At 40.0% G+C, this 21782-nt stretch overlaps 1 protein-coding gene across 1 annotated transcript in view; it reads left to right on the forward strand.

Moving 5' to 3' along the window:
* The window catches only part of LOC121166894 (solute carrier family 41 member 2), an 82351-nt gene that overhangs the window by 13521 nt on the left and 47048 nt on the right, over nucleotides 1-21782 (forward strand). The window contains exons 3-5 of the mRNA XM_040996218.1: nucleotides 8462-8533; nucleotides 11115-11259; nucleotides 14652-14798. Coding sequence (XP_040852152.1) covers nucleotides 8462-8533; nucleotides 11115-11259; nucleotides 14652-14798 — 364 coding nt within the window. The remainder of the gene's footprint in view (nucleotides 1-8461; nucleotides 8534-11114; nucleotides 11260-14651; nucleotides 14799-21782) is intronic.

A 21782-nucleotide genomic window follows, 5' to 3' on the forward strand; every position in this document is an offset into this window, starting at 1 on the left:
CATGGTCTCAGGTATCTGGAGAATGTACTAGGAGATTAGGTTGGGCTGGTGTTGTACTTTTGTGGGTAAAGCTGCCACCTGTACTGCCAGCATCCCAAAAGGTGCTGGTTCATATTCTGGCTGCTCCACTTACTAACCCTACCAACGGTCTGGGAAAAGCAGTGCAAGTTGGCCCAATTATTTGGACCCCCTGCAACCTGGTGTCATGAAGTTCCTGGTGTCATTGTACCCATTTTGGGAATGAACCAGCAGAGTATTAAGGTAGACTCAGGAGTGGGGATTCGACAGAAATCTAACCTATGGACACTGGTTTGGGAGATGGGTGTCCTAAACAGGGTGTTAATTGCTGGGCCAAAGGTCTACTCATGTCTTATTCATTATGTAAAGGAGGAGTTTAGAAGCTCAGTATATGGGAGGAGCTTATCAACCATGCACCCTGTTGTCTAACTGTAGTTATCTTTCTGTCGCAAGGGTGGATTTGCTGTCTTCCATAGGCCAAGACTTACATCACTGATAAGATTTATTAGTCATAAACCTGAGGAAATAAGAAAGTGAAGCCTTGAGGCGATTTGAGGTAGGAATGTCCCATGCAGTGCCAAGGGCCAAGGACAGGACTGTTGTGCTAGGACAACGTTCTCAAATTTTCTGATGAGCAACTTCTTAGAAATATGCATTCTCAGACTCTCTCCAGAGCTGCTGACTCAGAAACCCTGGGGATGTGACTCAGCTGTCTGTATTGTAGCAGATTCCGACTTGTGGCCATAAACTTGCTGTGTAGTTGTCCCGGGTCTGACCCTCAGCTAGTGGAGCCTTATTCCTGGCCGGAAGCTTTCCCTTCAGTGTCTGTAACTGTGGCTGTGTCCCTGCGTCACCTTGATTGCTCTAGGATGTTGTTGGCTTTATCATGTAAGAGGTGACCTCTTCCTTCTGCCATCACAGGGGCTCTTCATTGCTCTCTCTGTGTAAGTTCCAAGGCCTGCTGGTTGGTCACATCTACCTCAGAGTGTCCACAGGCCTAGGTGCTTTCTGTAGAACTTGATCTGAAGTGCTGTGGCTCTTGCTTTTCTTTCCACCCTTTGCAGAAGTACTTGAGAGCCTCTGTTGGATTGGAGGAGCTGGCTGTCTTGTCTCTCGTGTGCAGCTGGGTGTGTTCTTTATCCTTGAATGGGAGTGAGCAATGGAGGTGGCCCAGGTGTGTAACATGGGCAGGTTTTGCAATGGTGGGACACATGTCCATGGGATGCTCCCGGAGATCAAGTGTCCTGTTCGTCTGGGGTACCATGTGATTCAGGGAACCCACCCCTGCCACAGCAGCCCTATCTGGTCTGTCCCTGTTCCCAGGTCCTGTGCGTCCAGGCTGCTGCTATAAGTTAGTCTGATGTTACAGGCCAGCCAGCCCAGTGTCCTGTATGTATTTGAGAGGCTGTCCATTTGTTCGGGGGGGGTTGGCAGGGACCCTCCAGAACTCCTACCAGGCTGCCCCCCAGTGCCAGTTCCTACGAGTGCAGGGCGGGTGCAGTAGCCTGCCCTGGCATGCCTTAGCCCTTTCTTTCGCTTGACCAGTGGTTATGGCGGCCTGGCTTGGTGTGCCTCAGGCCTGGCTCTGACAAGCTCCTGTGAGGGCACCAGCCTGTCAGGGAGATGGGTAATGCCTTCTCCATGGCAGAGTTCCCAAGCATCACCCTGTCTGTTGATTTCCCTCCACCTGAAATTTGCATAACCCTGGGCTGGGAGACTCTGCTCTCACTTTCCTACTCCTTTCGTCTTTTCTTCCTGTGCTACTTGTGGGCTCTTTCATTTGAGACTTTCTTGAGTCTTAGTGCCTTGCTCTCCATGCTGAATCTCAGTCATTTCGTGTATTCTTCTGCTGTATCCACATTGCAGACACTCAGTCTCTTTCTTGAACCTCCTAACTGAATTTATCAAGTAGGCATCACTCACTATGTTCAAAACAAAACTATTATTTTCTCTTATTCTGGCCACATTCTGTTTTTTTTTTTTCTCATCAGTTTATTTATATCAGCAAGCACTTGTCCCTTTCTATCCTGGATTCAGTTACTTTCCAGATATTTTCTTCTATGAAAGTATCCTTCTAGGGTCCAGTGCAGTAACCTAGCAGCTAAAGTCTTCACCTTACATGCACCAGGATCCCATATGGGCACCAGTTCTAATCCCGGCAGCCCCACTTCCCATCCAGCTCCCTGCTTGTGGCCTGGGAAAGCAGTTGAGGGTGGCCCAAAGCCTTGGGACCCTGCACCCATGTGGGAGACCCAGAAGAGGCTGCTGGTTCCTGGCGTCTGCTTGGTGCAGCACCAACCGTTGCAGCCACTGGGGAGTGAATCAATGGACGGAAGATCTTCCTCTCTGTCTCTCCTCCTCTCTGTATATCTGACTTTGTAATAAAAATAAATAAATCTTTAAAAAATTATTTACTCATTTATTTGAAAGGCAGAGTGGCAGAAGACAGAATACCCATCCACTTGTTTACTCCCCAATAGCCTTTAGTAGCTCCTAGGACAGGGTGCATATTAGCAGGAAGCTGGAGTTGGGAGCAGAGCACGGACTTAAAATACTTCAGGGATGGCTGTGGGCATCTTAACTACTACACCAATAGATTACTCCTTTTTAACTTAAAACACATGTTCTTTGAAAACTAACCTTTTCATTATGTGCCAGAAATATCTTTAAAAATTTTTATGATTTCCCTGTGTAGTATTTATTTTCAGTTGTAAAACCAGGAGTAAAATAGCTTCTAGCTATAGAAGACTGATCTGTGACTATATTAGCATTTTTGCTTTATTAAAGATTTTTTTCTCATTTTTATGATTACAGGAGAATTAAGATACATAAGATTTAAGGAAAGCCTTCAGAAAATAGAGAATGTTAAACATATGACATCAGATATAGCCTCTCGGTGTGTTTGTGTATACATGTGTGAATATGCATATACACCCATTTTATAGATCTGTTTTTGTTTGAAAGGCAGAATTAAACAGAGAGAAGGAGAGATACAGAGAGATCTGTCATCTGCCACTTTCCTCCTCAGCTGACTGCGGGGGCTGGGCTGTCTGCCGCCGGAAGCCAGGTGCTTCCTTTGGGGCCAGGTCTCCCTCACGAGTAGCAGGAGCTCAAGTCATCCTTTGCTCTTCTTCCCAGGCCATGGGCAGAGAGCTAGGTCACAGGTAGGACAGCTGAGCAGGAATCAGGGCCCATGTGGAATACCAGCATTGAGACTTTACAATGTGCTAAACATGCCCTGTGTGTTAGGAAGTCAGTACTAAACAGAAGGAGAGGGTGTTTGGCACACCCCATTTTGGAGTGCCTGGGTTTGAGTTCCGCTCTTGGTTCCCACCCAACTTCCTGGTAAGACACACTGGGAAGTGACAGGTGATGAGCCAGGTGACCTAAGTGGGAAAGCTGAATAGAGTTCCCAGCTCCCGATAGTGGCCTGGCCTGTTGTGGGCACGTGGGGAGTGAGCCAACAGGTCTCTCTCCTTTTCATTCTGTGTGTGTGTGTGTGTGTGTGTGTGTGTGTGTGTGTGTGTGTGTGTTACTTTGCTTTACAGAACAAAAATAAAAACAAAAAGTTCCTGCCTTTGTTGAACTTGGATTCTATTGGGGGAATATGAAGAGGCTGAAAAATGTTTTCCCCTAATAATTTAAATAAGACTTCCGATTAACATCGTGAATCTTCCAAAATAAAAAAATATTAAAACTCAGGTAAAAATATCTGTAGCTAATGCATAATTTTGACATAAACTCAGTATTTTTCCTAATCGTGGCCTAAGTTTCATGTTATTATTGTACAATCAAATTGTTAGATACAAATGGGATTACATATTCCTATTAGTTCTTTAAGTTTTTTTCCTTAAACAATAAATTAATCTTTTTAAAAAACTATTAATCTTAGGTGTAGCTTTGTGAAATAAGACTATATTTAAAACTGTTCTAGTCAAGTAGATTTTTAGCTTCCTCTCTTTTTTGAAGTTTTTTTGGTTAAATTTTTATTTTGAATTTTTGAATTTTATGGTACAGTGCAGCTTTTCAGTTGTACAATAAACTGCATAAATTTGAAGTCTGTAATTCAGGGAGTTTCAATATTTCACATATATCTATGAATCTGTCACCAAAATCAAGGCAGTGAACATGAGTATTATGCCTTTATGTTGGAAAATATTAGTTTGCATTTGTTTTAGTGTGCAGTGTTTGATCAGGAAGTGTTTTGGTGACTTGGAAGTAAATGTTGGGGACCAGCATTGTGGCATAGCAGGTTAAGCCTCTGCCTTCAGTGGAAGAGTCCAGCGGGTGGATGATTCTCGTCTGTCTCTCTCCTGCCTTTCTCTAACTCTGCTTTTCAAATAAACAACAAAACAAAAACAAGTATCAGGATTTCTGATTTCAGTTAGTAGCAGAATGAATTATTTGGGGTGAATTTTCTCAAAGATGAATAATGATAGTATTCGGAGGAGCTATGTAAAGGTAGTGGAAACTGGTAAAAAGCAGGGAAACACTGCATTTGGCCCTCACTAGACTACAGCTACGACCGAGTTCTTAGTGAATTTGTCGGTGAAAGTTCCTTAAACTCTGGTCTCATGTGGCAGAAACTCCACAGGCTTGGCAGTTGGTGACAGAAAACATAGTTCAGGGCTGTCAAAGTAGCTCGAAACTTAAGGGGAAAAATTCTAGAAATGAAGGGGCAAGGCTTCAATCTGAGGATGAGATTTGCTCAAACCTCTTGGTAAGCACTAAAACACCTATGCATGGGATACTTAGTCCAGCCTAAATGCTTTTAAAATGCAGGCAGAATGTAATGTGAGCTGGGCCAAAATCTAAAATACCAATATACTAATACACTGGTTAAGTTTGTATCTTACTTTTTTTTGCTGAATGCCTTCAGTGACCTAAGCATAGCTGTGCTGGCAGAAAGTTCATGTTTTCCTGGCTTAAATAATCAAATAGCAAAGCTTATGGGTGACGAAGCAAGTGAAAATTCCTAGGGGTATCCTGGAGGTGGAGGATTGCAGAGCCAGCGAGGCCCCAGATGAGCAGGTGAACGCAGCCAGGGCCTTGACCGTTGAACTGCACAGATGCAGAAGAGATCTCCAAGCAGCTAGGCTCAATAGAGAACCCAGCAGAGATGAGCTGCTCCACACTGTGAGAGAGGAGAGGCAAGAATCAGCAGTTGGAGTCTAGGCAATCAGCTGCCCATTGGGAAGACCCACTAGCTGCAGAATAAGGTAACAGTATCCAGAGTCATTATTATTATCTGTGTTGTACAGCTTTTAGCCCAAAATTACTAGATATGAAAATAAATGAAAAATACTGATCCATCTTCAAGAAAAGTATAATTCATATTTAGTGAATGGAAAGTGAATCCATGTGGGTTCAGGTGTGCGACATAAGTCTTTCAAAGAAATTAGTATAAATATATTCAAAAGGAGTAAAGGAAAATGTGTTAGAAAAATCAATTGTATAACTAGCCGGTGCATGTGAAAAATTGGCCCCTTTTCTAATACTATAAGACAAATGTAATTTAAATTTAAATAAATTTGGGTTGGGGCCAGTGTGATGGTTTAATTGGCTAATCCTCTGCTATATGGGCACTGGTTCATGTTCTGGCTGCTCCACTTCCCATCCAGCTCCCTGCCTGTGGCCTGGGAAGCAGCAGAGAATGGCCCAAAGTCTTGGGACCCCATACCTGCATGGGAAACCCAGAAGAAGCTCCCATCTCATGGCTCTGATTGGCTCAACTCTGACCATTGAGGCCTTTTGTAAAGTGAGCCAGGGGAGGGAAGAGCTTTCTTTTTGTCTCTCTTCTCTATAAATCTGCTTTTCCAATAAAAAGAAATAAATCTTTAAAACAATAAATTTGGGTTACACAATTTTTTTTTTTTCATTTGAAAGGCAGATTTTGCAGAGAGAATGAGAGCTATAGAAAGGTTCCCCATCTGCTGGCTCACTGCCCAAATGACCTCAAATCCAGAGCTGAATATATCCTTTTGCTTTATATCTTACATCATATATGATTTTAGGTTGTTATTTATTATTTTATCTGAGACCAAAATAATTGCAGATTCATAAACTTACAGATTTGAAGGGATGAAGAGTATGCTCTCCTTCGTTTTGTAGAACAGGAATTGGGCGAGGTCCTATCAGTCTGGGTTTGGTGAGAAGGAACAGAACCCTGGTGTGTGTTGTGACGGTGAGAATGTAATGGAGGACGCTGGGCTTATGAAGACACAGGGGAGGTTGGAGAAGGGCTCTGTGGTGGGAGAATCAGGAAATAACCCGTGACCCCAGAGCAGGAGGAGCCACCCGGGCTCTGCACCATCCGGAAATGACGTGCCTTCCAAATCTTAGCACATTTCACTCACTGGCAGATTGTGGCCCAAAGCTGCAGGGAAGAGGATTTTGAGAAACCTAGTTCCAGACCTTCGAAAGTACTACCAGTGATGGTACCAGGTGAATTTGTGCAGTTATGTTTGGGTAGTTTCACTTTTATTTATTTTTTTCTACACTATAATGTATGAATATCTAAATTGGCCATTAAGCAGCCCTGCAGTCTGATGTCTTATATTTTTTTCATGGAATCATTTTAGATGACTCCCTTTTTCTGTATATACTGTTATTAAGGGTTATTTTTTTTTTTATTTGAAAGATAGTTACGGAGAAAGGAGGAGAGATGGAGGGAGATTCTACCCGCTGGATCATCCTAGTGATCTCAGTGACCAGAGTTGGGCCAGGCTGAAATCACGACTCTGGAACTCTATCCAGGTCTCTCATGGAGGTGGCACAAGTACCTGGGTGGTTTCCTGCTACTTTCCCAGGCTCATTAGCAGGTAGCTGGATGAGAGGCAGTGAGGCCAGGTCTCCAGCCAGTGCTGCAATGTGGTATGCCGGCATTGCAGGCTGTGGCTTAACATGCTGTGCTACACTGCTAGGCACAACAGCATTGCTCATAGCTACTGACTCACTTGAGGAAAGGCCTAGATTGTCAGAGCTGCAAACTGGAATTTCTAAAATAATTTAGATTCCAAGGCTTGGAGAGAAAATACAGAAATAAAGACTGCATTAAGAACTGCTCAGAGGCACTAAGAAAGTTCAATATTTGCCTTTTCTGAATACTTTTGAGACTGAAATCCAGAGTGGTGTTAGAGAACAGTCTGTTTTCTCCCCTGACAGAGGAAGGGTTGACAGAGCACTTACATTGATGGGTTGAACTCTATGAGGGTTTTTTAGTTTGCACATGGTTAAAATTACTGGTAATGAACAACTACTATGTATCTTTTTACCTGTTCACCTAGAATTTTCTTTTTGTATATATTTGAAACTCTTCCATGACTGACTGTAGGAATATTTGAAACCAAGTCAGTATTTTTTTTTAACCTGTTATTGTTTATTGCTTCCCAAGTGAGTGTATTAGAAAAGCTTGGCAGATTTGCATATATATGTTCTGAATCCTGAGGTGTTGAGAAATATGATGTAGCATAGAGAAGAATTGAATATGTGAATAGTAATGTCATTTTGGAGGGTATTCTTCCATTTAGCAGAGGGACATTTGAATTTTGATGTTGAAATACATAATCAAATCTGTAAAATGAATATATTTTTATTGATAAGTTTTAGTGATGATTCAAGAAAAAATTATGAGATTTGCTTGTATATTATTTTTAAAATAATAATTGTTCAAATTATGTTACTACTGCATGTGAGATTAAGTTTTAGAAGCTTAGAATGATATGGTTGTTTTTATTGCGACTCAATACACAAAATTTGGCATGTTAGGATGATACCTGATAATGTTAGTTATAAAGCAACATTAGTGAGTAGTTGATAATACTAACTGGTATCTTAATTCTTATACGATTCCTTCCTATCCAGCTCCCTGCTTGTCTGCTTGTGGCCTGGGAAAGTAATAGAGGATGGCCTAAAGCCTTGGGACCCTGCACCCATGTGGGAGATCTGAAGGAGACTCCTGGCTTCAGCCTGGCTCAGCTCTGGCCATTGTTGCTTGGGGAGTAACCGTGGATGGCTGATCTTTCTTTTTGTATCTCCTTTTCTGCATAAATCTGATGGCATTTCCAATAAAGATAAATAAATCTTTTATTTTTAAAGATAACTAAAAAAATATTTTTCTAAGTTCTCAGGCAAGCCAAATGTTTGGTGTGTGACTGTTAGTGCAGTCTGTGCTCTGCTGTGTGAAGACCCAGTGGGAAGGCAGCTGGCTGAAAGCCAGGGAGAGGTCCCTTAGTAGAACCTAGGCTCCATCTGAACTTAGTCTTGAATGCTTCAGCCTCTAAAACCATGAGAACATAAATTTGTTTTTTAAGCTACACACAAAGTACAATGTGAGGCCATCAGATTTATGAAAAGAATAACTTGACCTTTAAGACCTAATATGCTGTTTAAACGGGGCAGACAGCATTTATTCAGTAATATATGAAAATATCCACCCTAACAGGTAAATATTGGGAAGATGGATTCACCCATTGAAAAGTGGAATCTAATAATTGGCAACTTGGCTTTAAAGCAGGTAAGTGGTTTATATATGCACTTACAGATCCTGAGCTTAGGAATCTGGCTGTTGCCTGTAAGAATGATAGAAGTTGAATACAATGAAGTTTACCATTATTTCAGTATCTTGAAAAAATGATGAAATAATAACTATGACCTCCTAAAGTTATTCTTTCTCAAGAAATTGAGTTTATCTAAATGTGAAAAATAGAAAACATATAGAAAAATCAAATGTTTTCTATCATAAATTACAATAGAGGCAGAATTTGCATTAGTGTCTAAATGTTTGACTCTTTGGGTGTTGGTTTTCCTCCTTTGAATTTTTGTAAATACACTTTTTGCTTAGTAACATTCAACCTCTTCCTCTATATTATGATTGGCCATTTGAAATTTTCTTAATTTTTTAATGTTGTTAGTCATAATGTAAGGAAATACATTCAATTACCAATTTTGTATGCAGCAAACCCATGGATTATGTATAATCTGTTTTTTTTCTAATCTGAAGTCAATATCTGTCTTCATTTTTACCTACTCTTAATATCTTTAAGACAGACAACTGCAGTTATCCTAGTCTTTTCTAGTAATATGAGATTGAAGAATACACACTAATCTTAATGTTGGTCAGGATGGAAGCCAGAGATGACTGTAGCATTGCTTTGCCTTATTCCATCAAGGATGTTTGAAGAACAGGGAACCACAGCAGGCCCATCAGGACACAGCTATGCCAGCTAGTGAGGCAGCGTTGGTTAGAGCCCAGGTATCAGTTACCAATTACCAGTTGACAAAAGCAAGAGGGAAAGAAGGTGGCAAGGCATGACCAGGGTGGAGGGGAGAGCGTATTCTTTCCGAGTCTTCCCCTGCTGAAACTTGTGAGGTGGTAGAAGACTGTGGAAGGGGGAAAGGATTGGGCTGGCATAAGGCTTTTTCTGCCTGGAGACTGGCTGTGAGGTTGGAGGTAGGAGCGCACCAAGGACAGATCACACGCTCTCACTTGTTGGAGGGTGTGCTCTTCCATCTGTTATATGGGGTCCTGAGCTGGTGACCTGTCACGGATTCCTGCACGATTTTACAGAATAGCTGCTGGGGCCAGTGCATCATTTTTCAAGTAAAGCAAAGTGCCCAGTTCCATTTGAGGAACTGTGCTTCACCACGAGGGATAGCTCCTGCACCAGTGTCCCCTAGCAGCTCCCCAGCTACCGTGTGAAGCCAGATTTTGCTTTTTCTTGGGTACAGTTAGTTAGTGTTCAAGCAGTCATTCCCTTCCAGCTGAGATCTTCATCGCAGCTCTGGGCTTCTGTTGCCTTAGAAGCATAAACACTGTCATGTCTGCAACATGTCCCCAGCCCTGTGTGCCAGTGTCCAACTAGAAAAGACTTGGAATCATGATGTTAGAATTTACATTATTAAATAATTTTATTGCTGTAAAGTGTTAACTTTATGTTATTTTACAAGCCAATAAGAAAATTCTGTAATACTTTAACAACCACTCCAGTTACACTGGTGGTTAAGTCTCAAATCTGTGTGTGACATCGACAAGAGCTGTAATGTGTAGTTGAGAAATATGATTTAGCATAGGAAACAACTGCGTGTGAGAATCCAGGTGATCTGGACTCTGTGGTTTGGTCTCTTGCTTTGCTATACCACATGGCAGGTCAGACTTCCTCTGGAGTTTTTCACTTGCAGCCCCTCGAATCTAGTTTGTGGGTTGGCTTCTGTGAGTCTGATTCCCCAGAAATTCTACTCAACCATTGAGTGCTTCTGCTTCTCTGGAGAACTAAATCTGTAGTTTTCACCAGGTTGTTGAAGAGGTCCTCGTGGCAAACGGTTGAGTCAGCAGAACAGACTGTTCCCTTAGGGATTCTGGTAGTGCTGACATTCTGTTAATCTGCTTCCAAGAGGTCACAGTCTGTTTCTGTTTTTTTGAGTGTTGCAGTGGGAAATGCTTGATATGTTTATTTAAGAATTTAAATCTCAAAGTTTGTTAATGCCACTGTCATCTTACACATAACACTGATCATAGTAATAATTGCTTGTGAGGTTATTTTTAAATATTTGTCTTTCCTGGTGACCAAGAACTTTGTGAGAGTTAACTAAGTCTGTTCCGAGTGCTGTTGTAGCCCAACACAACGCCTAGCGTGTTTTCTGTTAGAGTTAACATAAGCACTGGTTGAACGAATAGATTTAAGTAACTTTCCACGAGATTAAGTGGTAGAACTTGTGATTTGACTATAAAACCCAATCTCCTGTTCTATACATGTCTTTAGGTCAAATTTCAGACGTGTGGGTTGGGCACTTTTCAGGCTGAAGGTGGTGTTTTCTTAGGTGTGAATTACACCATCGAAATCACACAGGCTGCTTATTAAAAACAGACGCCTGGACTCCATCCTGTGCCTCTTGCCACCAGATCAAGGTAGTTTGAGGACCAACTGTCTTAGGAAATATTAAAACTAAAACATAGCAACTTCTTTCAAAGATATTGCAGCTCAGTTACCATGGCATTATATCTTCTGAGTTCTTGTACGTAATATTTATATAATCAAAAACCTTCCAAATATGTTTTTAAATTAATAATTCATTTGGATTTTATACCAAAAATTTAGGTGCAGGCCACCGTCGTTGGCTTTCTAGCAGCTGTGGCGGCAATTATACTGGGCTGGATTCCAGAGGGCAAGTATTACCTGGATCATTCCATCCTTCTGTGCTCCAGCAGTGTGGCAACTGCCTTCATCGCGTCTCTGCTACAGGGTGAGCTCGTTGGTTAATTTCTGCAGTCTTGTACTTCTAAGGGATTTGTCAGGATGATGACTTAAAAGAAAACTTGTTCATTATGAAAAGAATAGAAAACACCTACAAACATTAAGTGTAACTTAGTAATTTCAGATATTTCTAATACTCACAAACCTGAGTATAACAGGCTTTCTGATGAGTTCTGCTTGTCTGAGACTCACTCGTGTAGTTGCCAAATAAGATGTGGAAAGTAGTTTAGAGTTCATTTCTGTGAGTTAATTTAATGGAAAACTTCTTTTTGGAAATTACATGGGGAAATTCCTGATGTGTCACTTAACTATGAGTGTTCCAGGAATTCTGAGTTTCAAAAGCAGTGTCTCAGTTACATGCTAAGCTCAGATTTTGAAAATTTCTTTACTTTTCGTTGGCAAAACAAGTATTGTCACTTTTTTTAATACTCTAAAAGAATTTTTTTTGGCGATGTCTATCTATGCTGTTGATCAGGGTAGGAAGAATCGAGGTTTAGGGAAAAGTGGGTGTCTTCATTGTTTCCAAATCTTCTATTTTTTTTCCTGTATCTGGGGGAAAAGGGGAGATAAGGGAAGAAGCCACATCTAGCCTCCCAACTGCCCCAGTTCCCAGGTATGGGAAACGGCCACCTGATATCAACACTGGGTCCCAAACGTAGCGCATCAGAGTGTGCTGCCCAAATGGTTTCAGTAGTTCTGAAATGATTTTGATCTCACCGATCCAAGGATGAGGAAACTCTTGCAGTGTCCATTGGCTGACACAGTCGACCTTAGAGTCTCCATTCACCCAGATTTTTCTGTCATCTTTAGCTGGGGCAGTTGTCCAATTTGTTCTGTTCTCCTTCCTCTGCTGTGATACTAAATGTTCTCTGTAGGCTCCTTCATGTACTTCAGGGCCGGTTGTCCACTGATCTTTCCTTTCCACTGAGGACAAGTTTTCTCAGGTGGGCCCAAGGACTCAGGCTAGGAAGCCTGGGCCCCACCGGATCCCCTGTCCCCAGGGCTCATGCATCTGGCATCCTCTGCTCAGGCACAAATGACTGCAACAGCCAGAAATGGGCCAGGAGCTTCTTCCAGGTCTCTCTCTCTCAGATCTTCCATTCTCTGCTGTGCTCCTAAGCATAGTGGCTGGGAGCAGATAGAAAATAGAGCAACCTGGTCTTAAACCAGTACCTATATGTGGTTGGTGAGAGGCTTAGCTTGCTAAGCCACAATGCTGCCCTGCCCCCTTTAATTTTCTAATTGCTGTCTTTCACCCTTATATCACCAGCAAGGTTAAAAATGGCAAATTTTCATATCAGGTGATCATACAATGGATGGAACTTTTTTTTTAACCTAGGTTCTGGGAATTCAAAGAGATTTAATAAAATTAAGACTTGATTCCCAAAATATTTCCAAGCATTCATTTAAATACTTAAATATTATGAGGGATAGTTTTTTTTGTCTTTATATAAAATTACTAGAATTGAGTGGAATGACATTGCGTAAAATTAATATATTGGAAGATTGTATTTCTGGTTTAATTTTCTGTCCTTCCTTCCCTCACCTCTGCCCCAGTTGGGTCCTTTGGTATTTGTGTCCAGATTTTGTTTGACTTAGAAAATGTTATTTAATGTTTTGCATTTTAAGAACTATTTGAAATGGCTTGGATTTTTAAAACTCAGCAATTCAAAAAGCTTAGATTTAAAAACATTTATTCATTGCTTCTTGTTTTGGATAAAGTGTGTTCTAGTTTTATGAAAACTTGACATTACCATGCAAAGCAGATACTGTCAACCACATTTTGTAGATGAAAACAATACCTTAGATACTTAAAGTAACTTGTCCAGTTTCAACATTTTATCAACCATAGAATCAGAATTAAAACCCAGGTTTTGTGACTCCTCACGCTTTCTATTGCACCATAAAGTATGCAAAACATTAAAAAATATTTATTTATTTGAAAGACAAAATTACAAAGAGAGAGAAGAAAATTCTATAAAAGACTTCAACATCCAAGGCTAGGCTAGACCAAAGTCAGGAACTTGAAACTCCGCCTGGGTCTCAAACATGAGTTAATGGTCAAAGGACCTGGAATGAGACTTGCTGCCTTCCCAGGTGCATTAGTGCTGAACTGGATGGGAAGATACCCCGTTTTTTTTTTTCTGTTGAAAACACAGTGATGGCACTGTGTCATGAGAAAATTTCCCATGTGGATATTTAAAAGTTTTGATTTTTGGGAAAAGAATTCAATAAATCACAACCTGTTTGATTGCTGAATCATAAATTCTTAAAATTTTTCTGCTATTGCTTTTTTTCCTTTTTACATATTTAGTATGCAAAAGTACAATGGTGGAAAAGTTCTGCAGAATATTAGATACATGGCATAATTTAATGCAAAACAGAAATTCTGTTTTTTGAATTTTGGCTTCATGGGGGAAATGAGAATACTGGTTAGGGTCATATAAGCTTTGAATGTGGCAAACATTTAAACCCGACATCCTATGACCTTGCTTTTTATTATCCATAAAACAAGCATACAAGGATAAAAGTCATTTTTGCTCCAAAAAATCAGCGATATTCCATTTAAATTTTCTGTAGCCATATTTAAACTTCGCAAATAATTAAACATTTTGTTTTTCTGTACTGACCCTTTTAGGGTGTTTGCATAGCATAATCTATTGAATTGCATTGCTAATACAAATGCTATTTATAAGATTCAAGAAAATAAGTTGTTCAGCTACACAGTTACATTTTATTTCTACTTTTTGTCATTTTATAAATAGAAGCTTGTGTTAAAAGAATATCTTTAACAGACTGTTTCTTGTGTACTAGCCTCTAGTGTTCAAAATTTAATTACATCCTGCTTCTAAACATCTCAACACTTTTGAATAGTAAAACAAGGCAAGCTTTTCAATCTACCATATGTGAACAAATCTGTTTTTGTTGGTGTTCTTCCCAGTCGCTATGCATACAAATATGACTCACCTTTATTTGACATTTTCATTCTTCATTGAAGGCTTAAAGTTGAAATCTTTGGGCTTCACACACATAAATTTGATTATATTTGATTCATTTGATTACACACATAAATTTGAGACATCTATGCTACAGACAATTGTAATTTTAGCTGTAACAAATTTTTTGGGTAGTTTTCAGATCTATTATAAAAACAACATTAAAGTTCTCAGATGTCTTATGAGTACCACTGTAGTTTGAAAGGCATTTTGGCCAGGCATGGGTGAAATGTTGTGTTTGTTTTTGTCAACTTACCAAAACATTGTAGCTAGAACTGATATGCTGTTTGTCCTGTGTATTTAAGGAATTTTCTGTCCTTTAGTATTTAGGGAGTTGCTTCTTTAAATAACAGCACAAAAAGTAACATACATTCTTTTTTTCTAGGAATAATAATGGTTGGGGTCATTGTTGGTTCTAAGAAGACTGGCATCAATCCCGATAATGTTGCCACACCTATTGCTGCTAGCTTTGGTGACCTGATAACTCTGGCCATTTTAGCTTGGATAAGTCAGGGTTTGTACTCCTGTCTCGGTAAGTTGGCTTGAAACCAATTATAGTGTTTTACTGAGAGTATCTTTAAATATATATCGTTGTAGCAATGCTAAAAATCATGGTGACGTTCGTCTGTATTAACACTGCTCCTAAGGCTGATGAGGAGAGTAACTTGTTATACACATACTCTGTTGTGGTTCTTACATGTTTCTCTTCTTACAGATTTTAAAACCATAAAATCTTTAATTCTAGTTGTTTGCTCTCCAAGATTACATAACTCATTTTAAAGAGTGGAACATAGATCAGTCATGTTCTAGGACTTCTGCCCTTGGTTCTAAGCATACAGCTAGCTCCTGTTGCATTGAACTACTGTCCCAAGACGCAGAGTCAGAGTGGTGCTTGATGTTTACCAGTATGATGATTGCCTGTATCAGAAATCCGTACCAACAGTTCTCCCCCGGCACTTAACAGAAAAGGAGGAAAAAAGAAGGTCACCAGGAAATTTCATCTAAACACTTTACGAACTATAAATATATTCCTAATTAATAAGACAGAGTAAAAAGAAAATTAAAAAAATCAGACAATGATAGATGAAGATGATTTGTGAGCATGTGTTAAGTAGTAAATATTGGTTGTGGCTTTTTGTTAAGGTGTCAGTTCAAGAAATGGAAAGAAAGCAAAGTGACATTATTATAAGAAAAAAAGTTTATAAGGCAAGCCAGAAGCAAACATTTATTCACACATTCTCGTATTTTTGCTTCTTCAAACTAATTGTACTCCTGTTTTATTTTAAAATACAAGTTCTTGAACAGAGGAAAGGATTCTAACTTACCAACAGTAATAATTTTCTATGATTTTTGGAGATGTGAAAGGGTGCTGCATTTAACTGATAAAATTAAAAACAATATTCAGCTAAGCTTAATGCGTATATTCAAGAAAGACTTTTCTCCTTTAAAAGACACCGTTGCATCCACTTGAAGTATTAAGAATGACAGTAAATGATCAATGGCCTACATGTGTGCTCTCGTTTACATCTGTTAGCTTTGCTGTGCAGTACGTGAGGAAGAATATATGTTCAAGTGTACTCAGGGTAACGTTGAAGTCTTTTCTCTTCCACCTAAAAGATGCACAGAAAATGTGATGATATTAAAGGGATGATATTATAGGGATGGTAGCAATCTAATTTATATTGTTGGGGTTACAAATCGGTCATACTTTTTTCTGAATTATAATGAATTAGATGCTGAAGTTGAGGGTTGAAACGCTAGTATCTCCTGTAAGAGAATGTGGCTTGATATTCTCCTCTTACTCTATGAAGATACTAAACTCACACACTCATAGAAAGGCAGCTGGCCACGTTGTCCCCAGAGGAATGACCTGAGTAAGAGAAAGGAGTCTGGTATCAGTAGGATTTTAGGATACTCAGAGAACGCTTACTTGAAGGGCCTGAGATAGGCATGTTTGTGCACCTACTGTAGACATGCCAGTTTGATAAATGTTTCCTACTTCACGAGGGAGGTAAGAGAGAACAGAGGAGTGGAAGAGGATGTACCGTTCCTTCTCAACACAAGAAAGACAGCAATCCCGTAGGACTGTCCAGCAGCATTGAGAGTGGGGTGGGAATAGGGGATTGGCAGTAGCTGTGGGATGAGTTCCCTAAGTGCCACACCTGAAAAATAAAAGTAGTGTTAACAGATTTTTATTACTTCTAAGTAATTACTAATCAGTAACATATTACTATTAAGTAGTTTATAATTTATTTTTCAGCTGGCTGCTAAGTATCAGGTGTCTCCTCTCTTGAAGACACCATGGTAGCAAAGATTCTTTGCTTGACCAAAATTTGGCTGCTGAACCTTCTCCTAGGCTCCTCTGTGCCCTTTCTTGTAAAATTCAGTTTTAATAAAACAGCTCTTCTGAGTGAGTTCAGCAGGAACAGCATTCTTGACCCCATACCCACCCGACTGTCTTTGATATTTAATCAGCTAACTTCTTAAATTCATTTTTTTCAATGATATAATTGATCAACTCTCCATATAAGAGATTTAACCATAATGCATTGCCATCTAAAGATGTATTTTTACTGTGATGTGGTGAATAATTTAACTGGATCAAGAAATGAAAAAAGCTGGCACTGTGGCACAATGGGTATGTTACAAACTGACCAATTTTATCCCCCAAATGAGTCAGAAGCAGACTCTTAGAAGCTTCAGAGTCTTTATTGACCAGCCGGTGGACTGTCCTGCACCACTCTTAGTGGAAGGGAGCAGCCCTGATAGGCTGCTGTTATGGGCTTTTAAGCTCACACTGGCCTGGAAAAGTATCCAATCTGCTAAACTGGGGTTGGTGCGATGTGATGAAGGGAGAACTGTCAGGAATGCTTGTCGTCTCAAGGCTGGGCGCTCTTTCCTATAAGGATTTTGAAAGACCTGTATTTTGGCCTGAGCTATAGGGGAAACTTGATGGTTGAGTGCTAATCTGAGGATAAGGGTAAGGTTGACCAACTGCCAAGCACCTTTAGGGGAAGCAATAACATTGTGAATTATGTTAGTGTGTCTCTGTCTAAACATTAACATCTCTTTGTCTGGCGTGATCTCTGATCAAGCTTGTGACGTTCCTTGGAGGTCAGTTAGTATAAGTGTCGTGTACTTTAAAACTGTCCATTGGGCAAGTGTTTATACAGACTAAGAGCTACATCCTGCTTGGTAGTGAGGAGCTGAAGCAAGCAAGCAAGCAAGCAAGCATGGTTTACAGAAGCCAGTTTTGCAGTTCACCAAGTTTAAGTAGACAGTAGATTTCTTTCTGATATTCTGGCTCCTTGTATGTGTCCCTAACTGAACACTTGTTTTCTACTCACCCTGAGACCCTGTAGACTGAGAGGGTCTGACAAAACTGACACCATTTTGAATTTTCAGGCTATCACAGGTAAAGTTGCCACCTGCAGTGCCAGCATTCCATATAGCTGTCAGTTCAAGATCTGTGTGCTCCACTTCCAATCCAGCTCCCTGATAATTGCCTGGGATAGCAGCAAAAGATGGCCCAAATCTTTGCACCCCTGCACCCACATGGAAGACCTTGAGGAGGCTTCTGGCTTCAGATCAGTCCTACTCTAGGCCTTGTGGCCATTTGAAAGAGTGAACCAATGGCTGGAAGATTGATCTCTCTCTCTCTTTTTCCCTCTCTCTCTGTAACTCTATATTTCAAACAAATCTTTTTTAAGAAGACCTAGATAATTCTAAGCAATGTTCAATGATATTTTTCAAAATTTTGTTCAGTTAGGCAACATTTCGTCTTATTTTTAAATTTCCTTTAAAAATATTTATTTATTTGAAAGGCATAGTGACAGAAAGAGAGAGAGGGAGATAGTGAGAAAAAGACATCCTCCATTCACTGATTCATTGCCTCCACCTCCCGCCCAAATGGCTGTAATGGTTGGAGCTGTGTAGTTCTGAAGCCAGGAGCCAGGAACCAGGAGCTGCTTCTGCATTTCCCTGTGGCTGCAGGGGTTCCAAGGCTGGGGCCATCTCTGCTACTCTCCCTGACATGTTAGCAGGGAAGTAGATCAGAAATGGAACAGCCAAGACTGAACCAGCACCCACATGGAATACTGGCGCTGTAGGCAGTAACTTTACCTGCTATGTCATACCATCAGCTCCATCTAGGTTTTACTTACCTTCTAAAAATTGGCTTAAAGTAACTAAAAATGACTTCTTAAAATAGTGTCTTATTTCTCATCTGTATTATTTTTCCTCTAAAGATATATCTAGTGTTTAAGGGACACCATTGCAGAGTGAGTCCATGGTGTAATAGTGGCAGGTGTTTCGGAAGGGTCCCAGTGTTTGGGTTGCAAAAGCATCTGCCTCGTGAGCACTAGGGGGCCACCTAAGACCGGCAGAGGGATGCCTCATAGCGATTCTGAATACAGACTAGGAGCAGGCACATTGGAATTTCACAGCCACATTCATCCTGCAGAGAAGCTTGACTCTTAGAAACAAAGTGTAATTCCTGAACTATAGAAAGTATTTAACAAGCTTCAGAGATAAACAAGAAAAAAGATTTCATGGCACCTGTAGGGGTTACAGAGGTCAAGGCTCTCAAAGAACTAGGCAGGAAGACAAATCTCAAAGGCCATTCATCAAGAGGATATTGTAAATATATCTGTAGCCAAAATCAGTGCAGTCGAAGTAATTATTAATAGATCTGAAAGGAGAAATAGAACAATAGTAGAGGATTTCGGTGCACCACTTTGAAAAAACTGGTTTGTCATCTTAGAAAAGTCAATAAGAAAACATTGAACTCAGCCATACTTGAAACCAAATGGTAATAATAGACATTCATAAAACTTTGTAACCACAGAAGAACATACATTCTTCTCAAGATCACTTGGTGTATTCTCTAGGATAGCTCTTACAGTTAGTCACAAACCAAGCCTTAACAAATTAAGATTGAAAAAATATCAAGTATATTTTCTGACTGCAAAGATGAAATGATAATAACAGAAGCAAGACTGAAAGTTCACAAATCTCTGGTAATTTAAAAAACCAGTTCTGGGCTGGCAACATGGCTTTGTGGGCTAATCATTTGCCTGTGGTGTCGGCATCCCATATGGGCACCAGTTCATGTCTCTGCTTCAATTCCTATGAGGAGTGAACTTTGTGAAACTTTGCCTTTCAAGTAAAATAAATAAAATCTTTTAGAAAACTACAAATAGACCTATTCCTGAACAATCAACGAGTCAAAGAATGAATGAAAGGCAAACTAAACTTAAAGCTAGCAGAAGATTAGAGAATAGAAGAAGTACAAAGCTAAGAGGTTTTTCAATTTATTCTAAAAATAGACAAATGCTTAACTAGGAAAAAAATAAGCAATACTCCAAGAAAATTAGAAATGAAAGTGGCTTATAATGGATGCTTTAGTAATTAAAAACTTGTAAGGATCTATTATGAACAATTATATGCGATCAAATTTGATAACCTAAAGGAAATGGGTAAATTCCTAGAAATATATAACAAGATTGAATCAGGAAGAAGCAGAAAGCCTGGAGAGGCATAACAAATAGAGATTAAAATAATAATTAAAATGCCTGGGACCATATGGCCAAATCCTACCAGACATTTGGCAAATCAATACCAATCTTTCTTTTTAAAAAAATGTGAGGGAAGACTTCCAAACTCATTTTATGAAGCCAAAAATCATCCTGAGACCCTTGTTAAACAAAGACAATAAAAGGAAATAAATCTGGTGTTTCTGATGAATATAGCTAACAGCTCACGTTCAACAATGCAGTAAAAAGGTTAGACATGAAGACCAAATGAAGTCTGCCACTGGGATGTAAGGTTGGCTTAGCAAATGCAGATGTATTAGCGCATGACAACAGAATGAAAAAGATGAAAATTACATGATACATGTAGCAGAGTTTAACATCATTTTAAAAAATAGTGCAAAACTTTTCATTTGTGTTGTGTGTGTGTGTGTGTGTGTGTGTGTGTGTGTCTATGTGAGAGAGAGAGAGAAGTGACGAGATCTTCTGTTCTTTGGTTTATCTTCAAATACCTACAATGCCTGCAATGCCCGGATTGGACCTGTCAAAGCTAGCACTTGGGAACTTAATACAACTGTTGTTTTTTCCCACATGAGTGGCAGGAAAGCTGTCATCTCTGCTTTCCAAAATTCAAGTTAACAGTGATTTTGAGTCAGAAACTAGAAACTTAAGGGTCATAACTCGGTATTGAAACCAGGCACTTTGATCTAAAGTGCAGCTGTCTTAACCACTAGGTCTTTTTATTTTTTCTGAATTTTTTTTTTTTTTTACATTGGAAAATCAGAATTACAGAGAGAAACAGAGACAGAGAGAAGGATCTTCCATCAGCTGGTTCACCTCCCAAGTGGCTGGAGCTGAGATGAATGGAAGCCAGAAGCCAGGAGCTTCTTCAAGGTCTTCCATATGGGTGCAGGGTCCCAGGGTTGGGTCATCCTCAATTGCTTTCCCAGGCCACAAGCAGGGATCTGGATGGGAGGTGGAGCAGCCAGGACATGAACCGGTGCCCATATGAAATCCTGGCGTGTGCAAGATGAGAACCAATAGGCTACCACACTGGGCCCCTTAACCACTAGGTCTTTAACCACTATGCCAAAGGCACACCCAACATTATTTGTCACTGCAAGCTCTCATCAGTTTAAGTATAAACAGACATATCGTCAAAATAATATAGGTCATTTAGTGGACATCTACAGCTAACATATTCAATGCAGAAATGCTGAAAACTTTTCTTCTAAGATCTGAAACAACTTAAGGACTCCTACCTTCACCATTTCCATCCAGCATACTACTGGAAGACTAACAAAAGCAGTCAGACAGAAAGTGGGATATCAATTTGTGAGATGATGAGTGGGCATTTGCTCAACTGTAGTATCCATTTCACTATGCGTGACTGTATCAAAGCTTGACTTTGTACACTTTCAAGATGTAACATGGAAGGAAAGGCTTACTGACTCCTGCCTCAGAATCTTGGATTTTCTGGAATGACTTTGAACCACACTGTGCTGTCCTGTGAATGTTCAAACATGCCCATCCACATCATCGTTCAATGTGCTACCTTTCTTTTGTTCCTGGTAAAGTTTGTTGATTTCTGGTAAATGAAATAAACACAAAATGTTATCTCTGCATGTCTTATAAACAGCAAAAAACAAAGCTTCATTTATTTCTCTCTCTCTCTCTCTCTCTCTGTTGTGTGTGTGTGTGTAGTCTCCCTGTACAACTTTATTGCTTAGCGGACCAAATTTAAGTTTGTAGCTTGGTTTTTAGAGTTCCTGGAGAAATCGATCTTCTCACCTTGCTGTTTTTCCCTTTTTATGTCTTTTGCTCCAAGAAAACTCGCCTGTTTTAAGCACAGCGTGCACAGCTATGGGTTCTTCTCCTTGTTACGTCATTGTCTTCTATCCTCTCCTTTGCATCGAGGTCAGCCGGAGACCTTTTGCTTAAGCTGATTTCATAGATTTTTCTATTCTTACATGATGTTTTTCTCC

The sequence above is a fragment of the Ochotona curzoniae genome, unplaced genomic scaffold (genome assembly GCF_017591425.1).
Source record: "Ochotona curzoniae isolate NIBS_2020 unplaced genomic scaffold, NIBS_Ocur_1.0 patch26, whole genome shotgun sequence".
In the NCBI taxonomy this organism is placed as follows: domain Eukaryota; kingdom Metazoa; phylum Chordata; class Mammalia; order Lagomorpha; family Ochotonidae; genus Ochotona; species Ochotona curzoniae.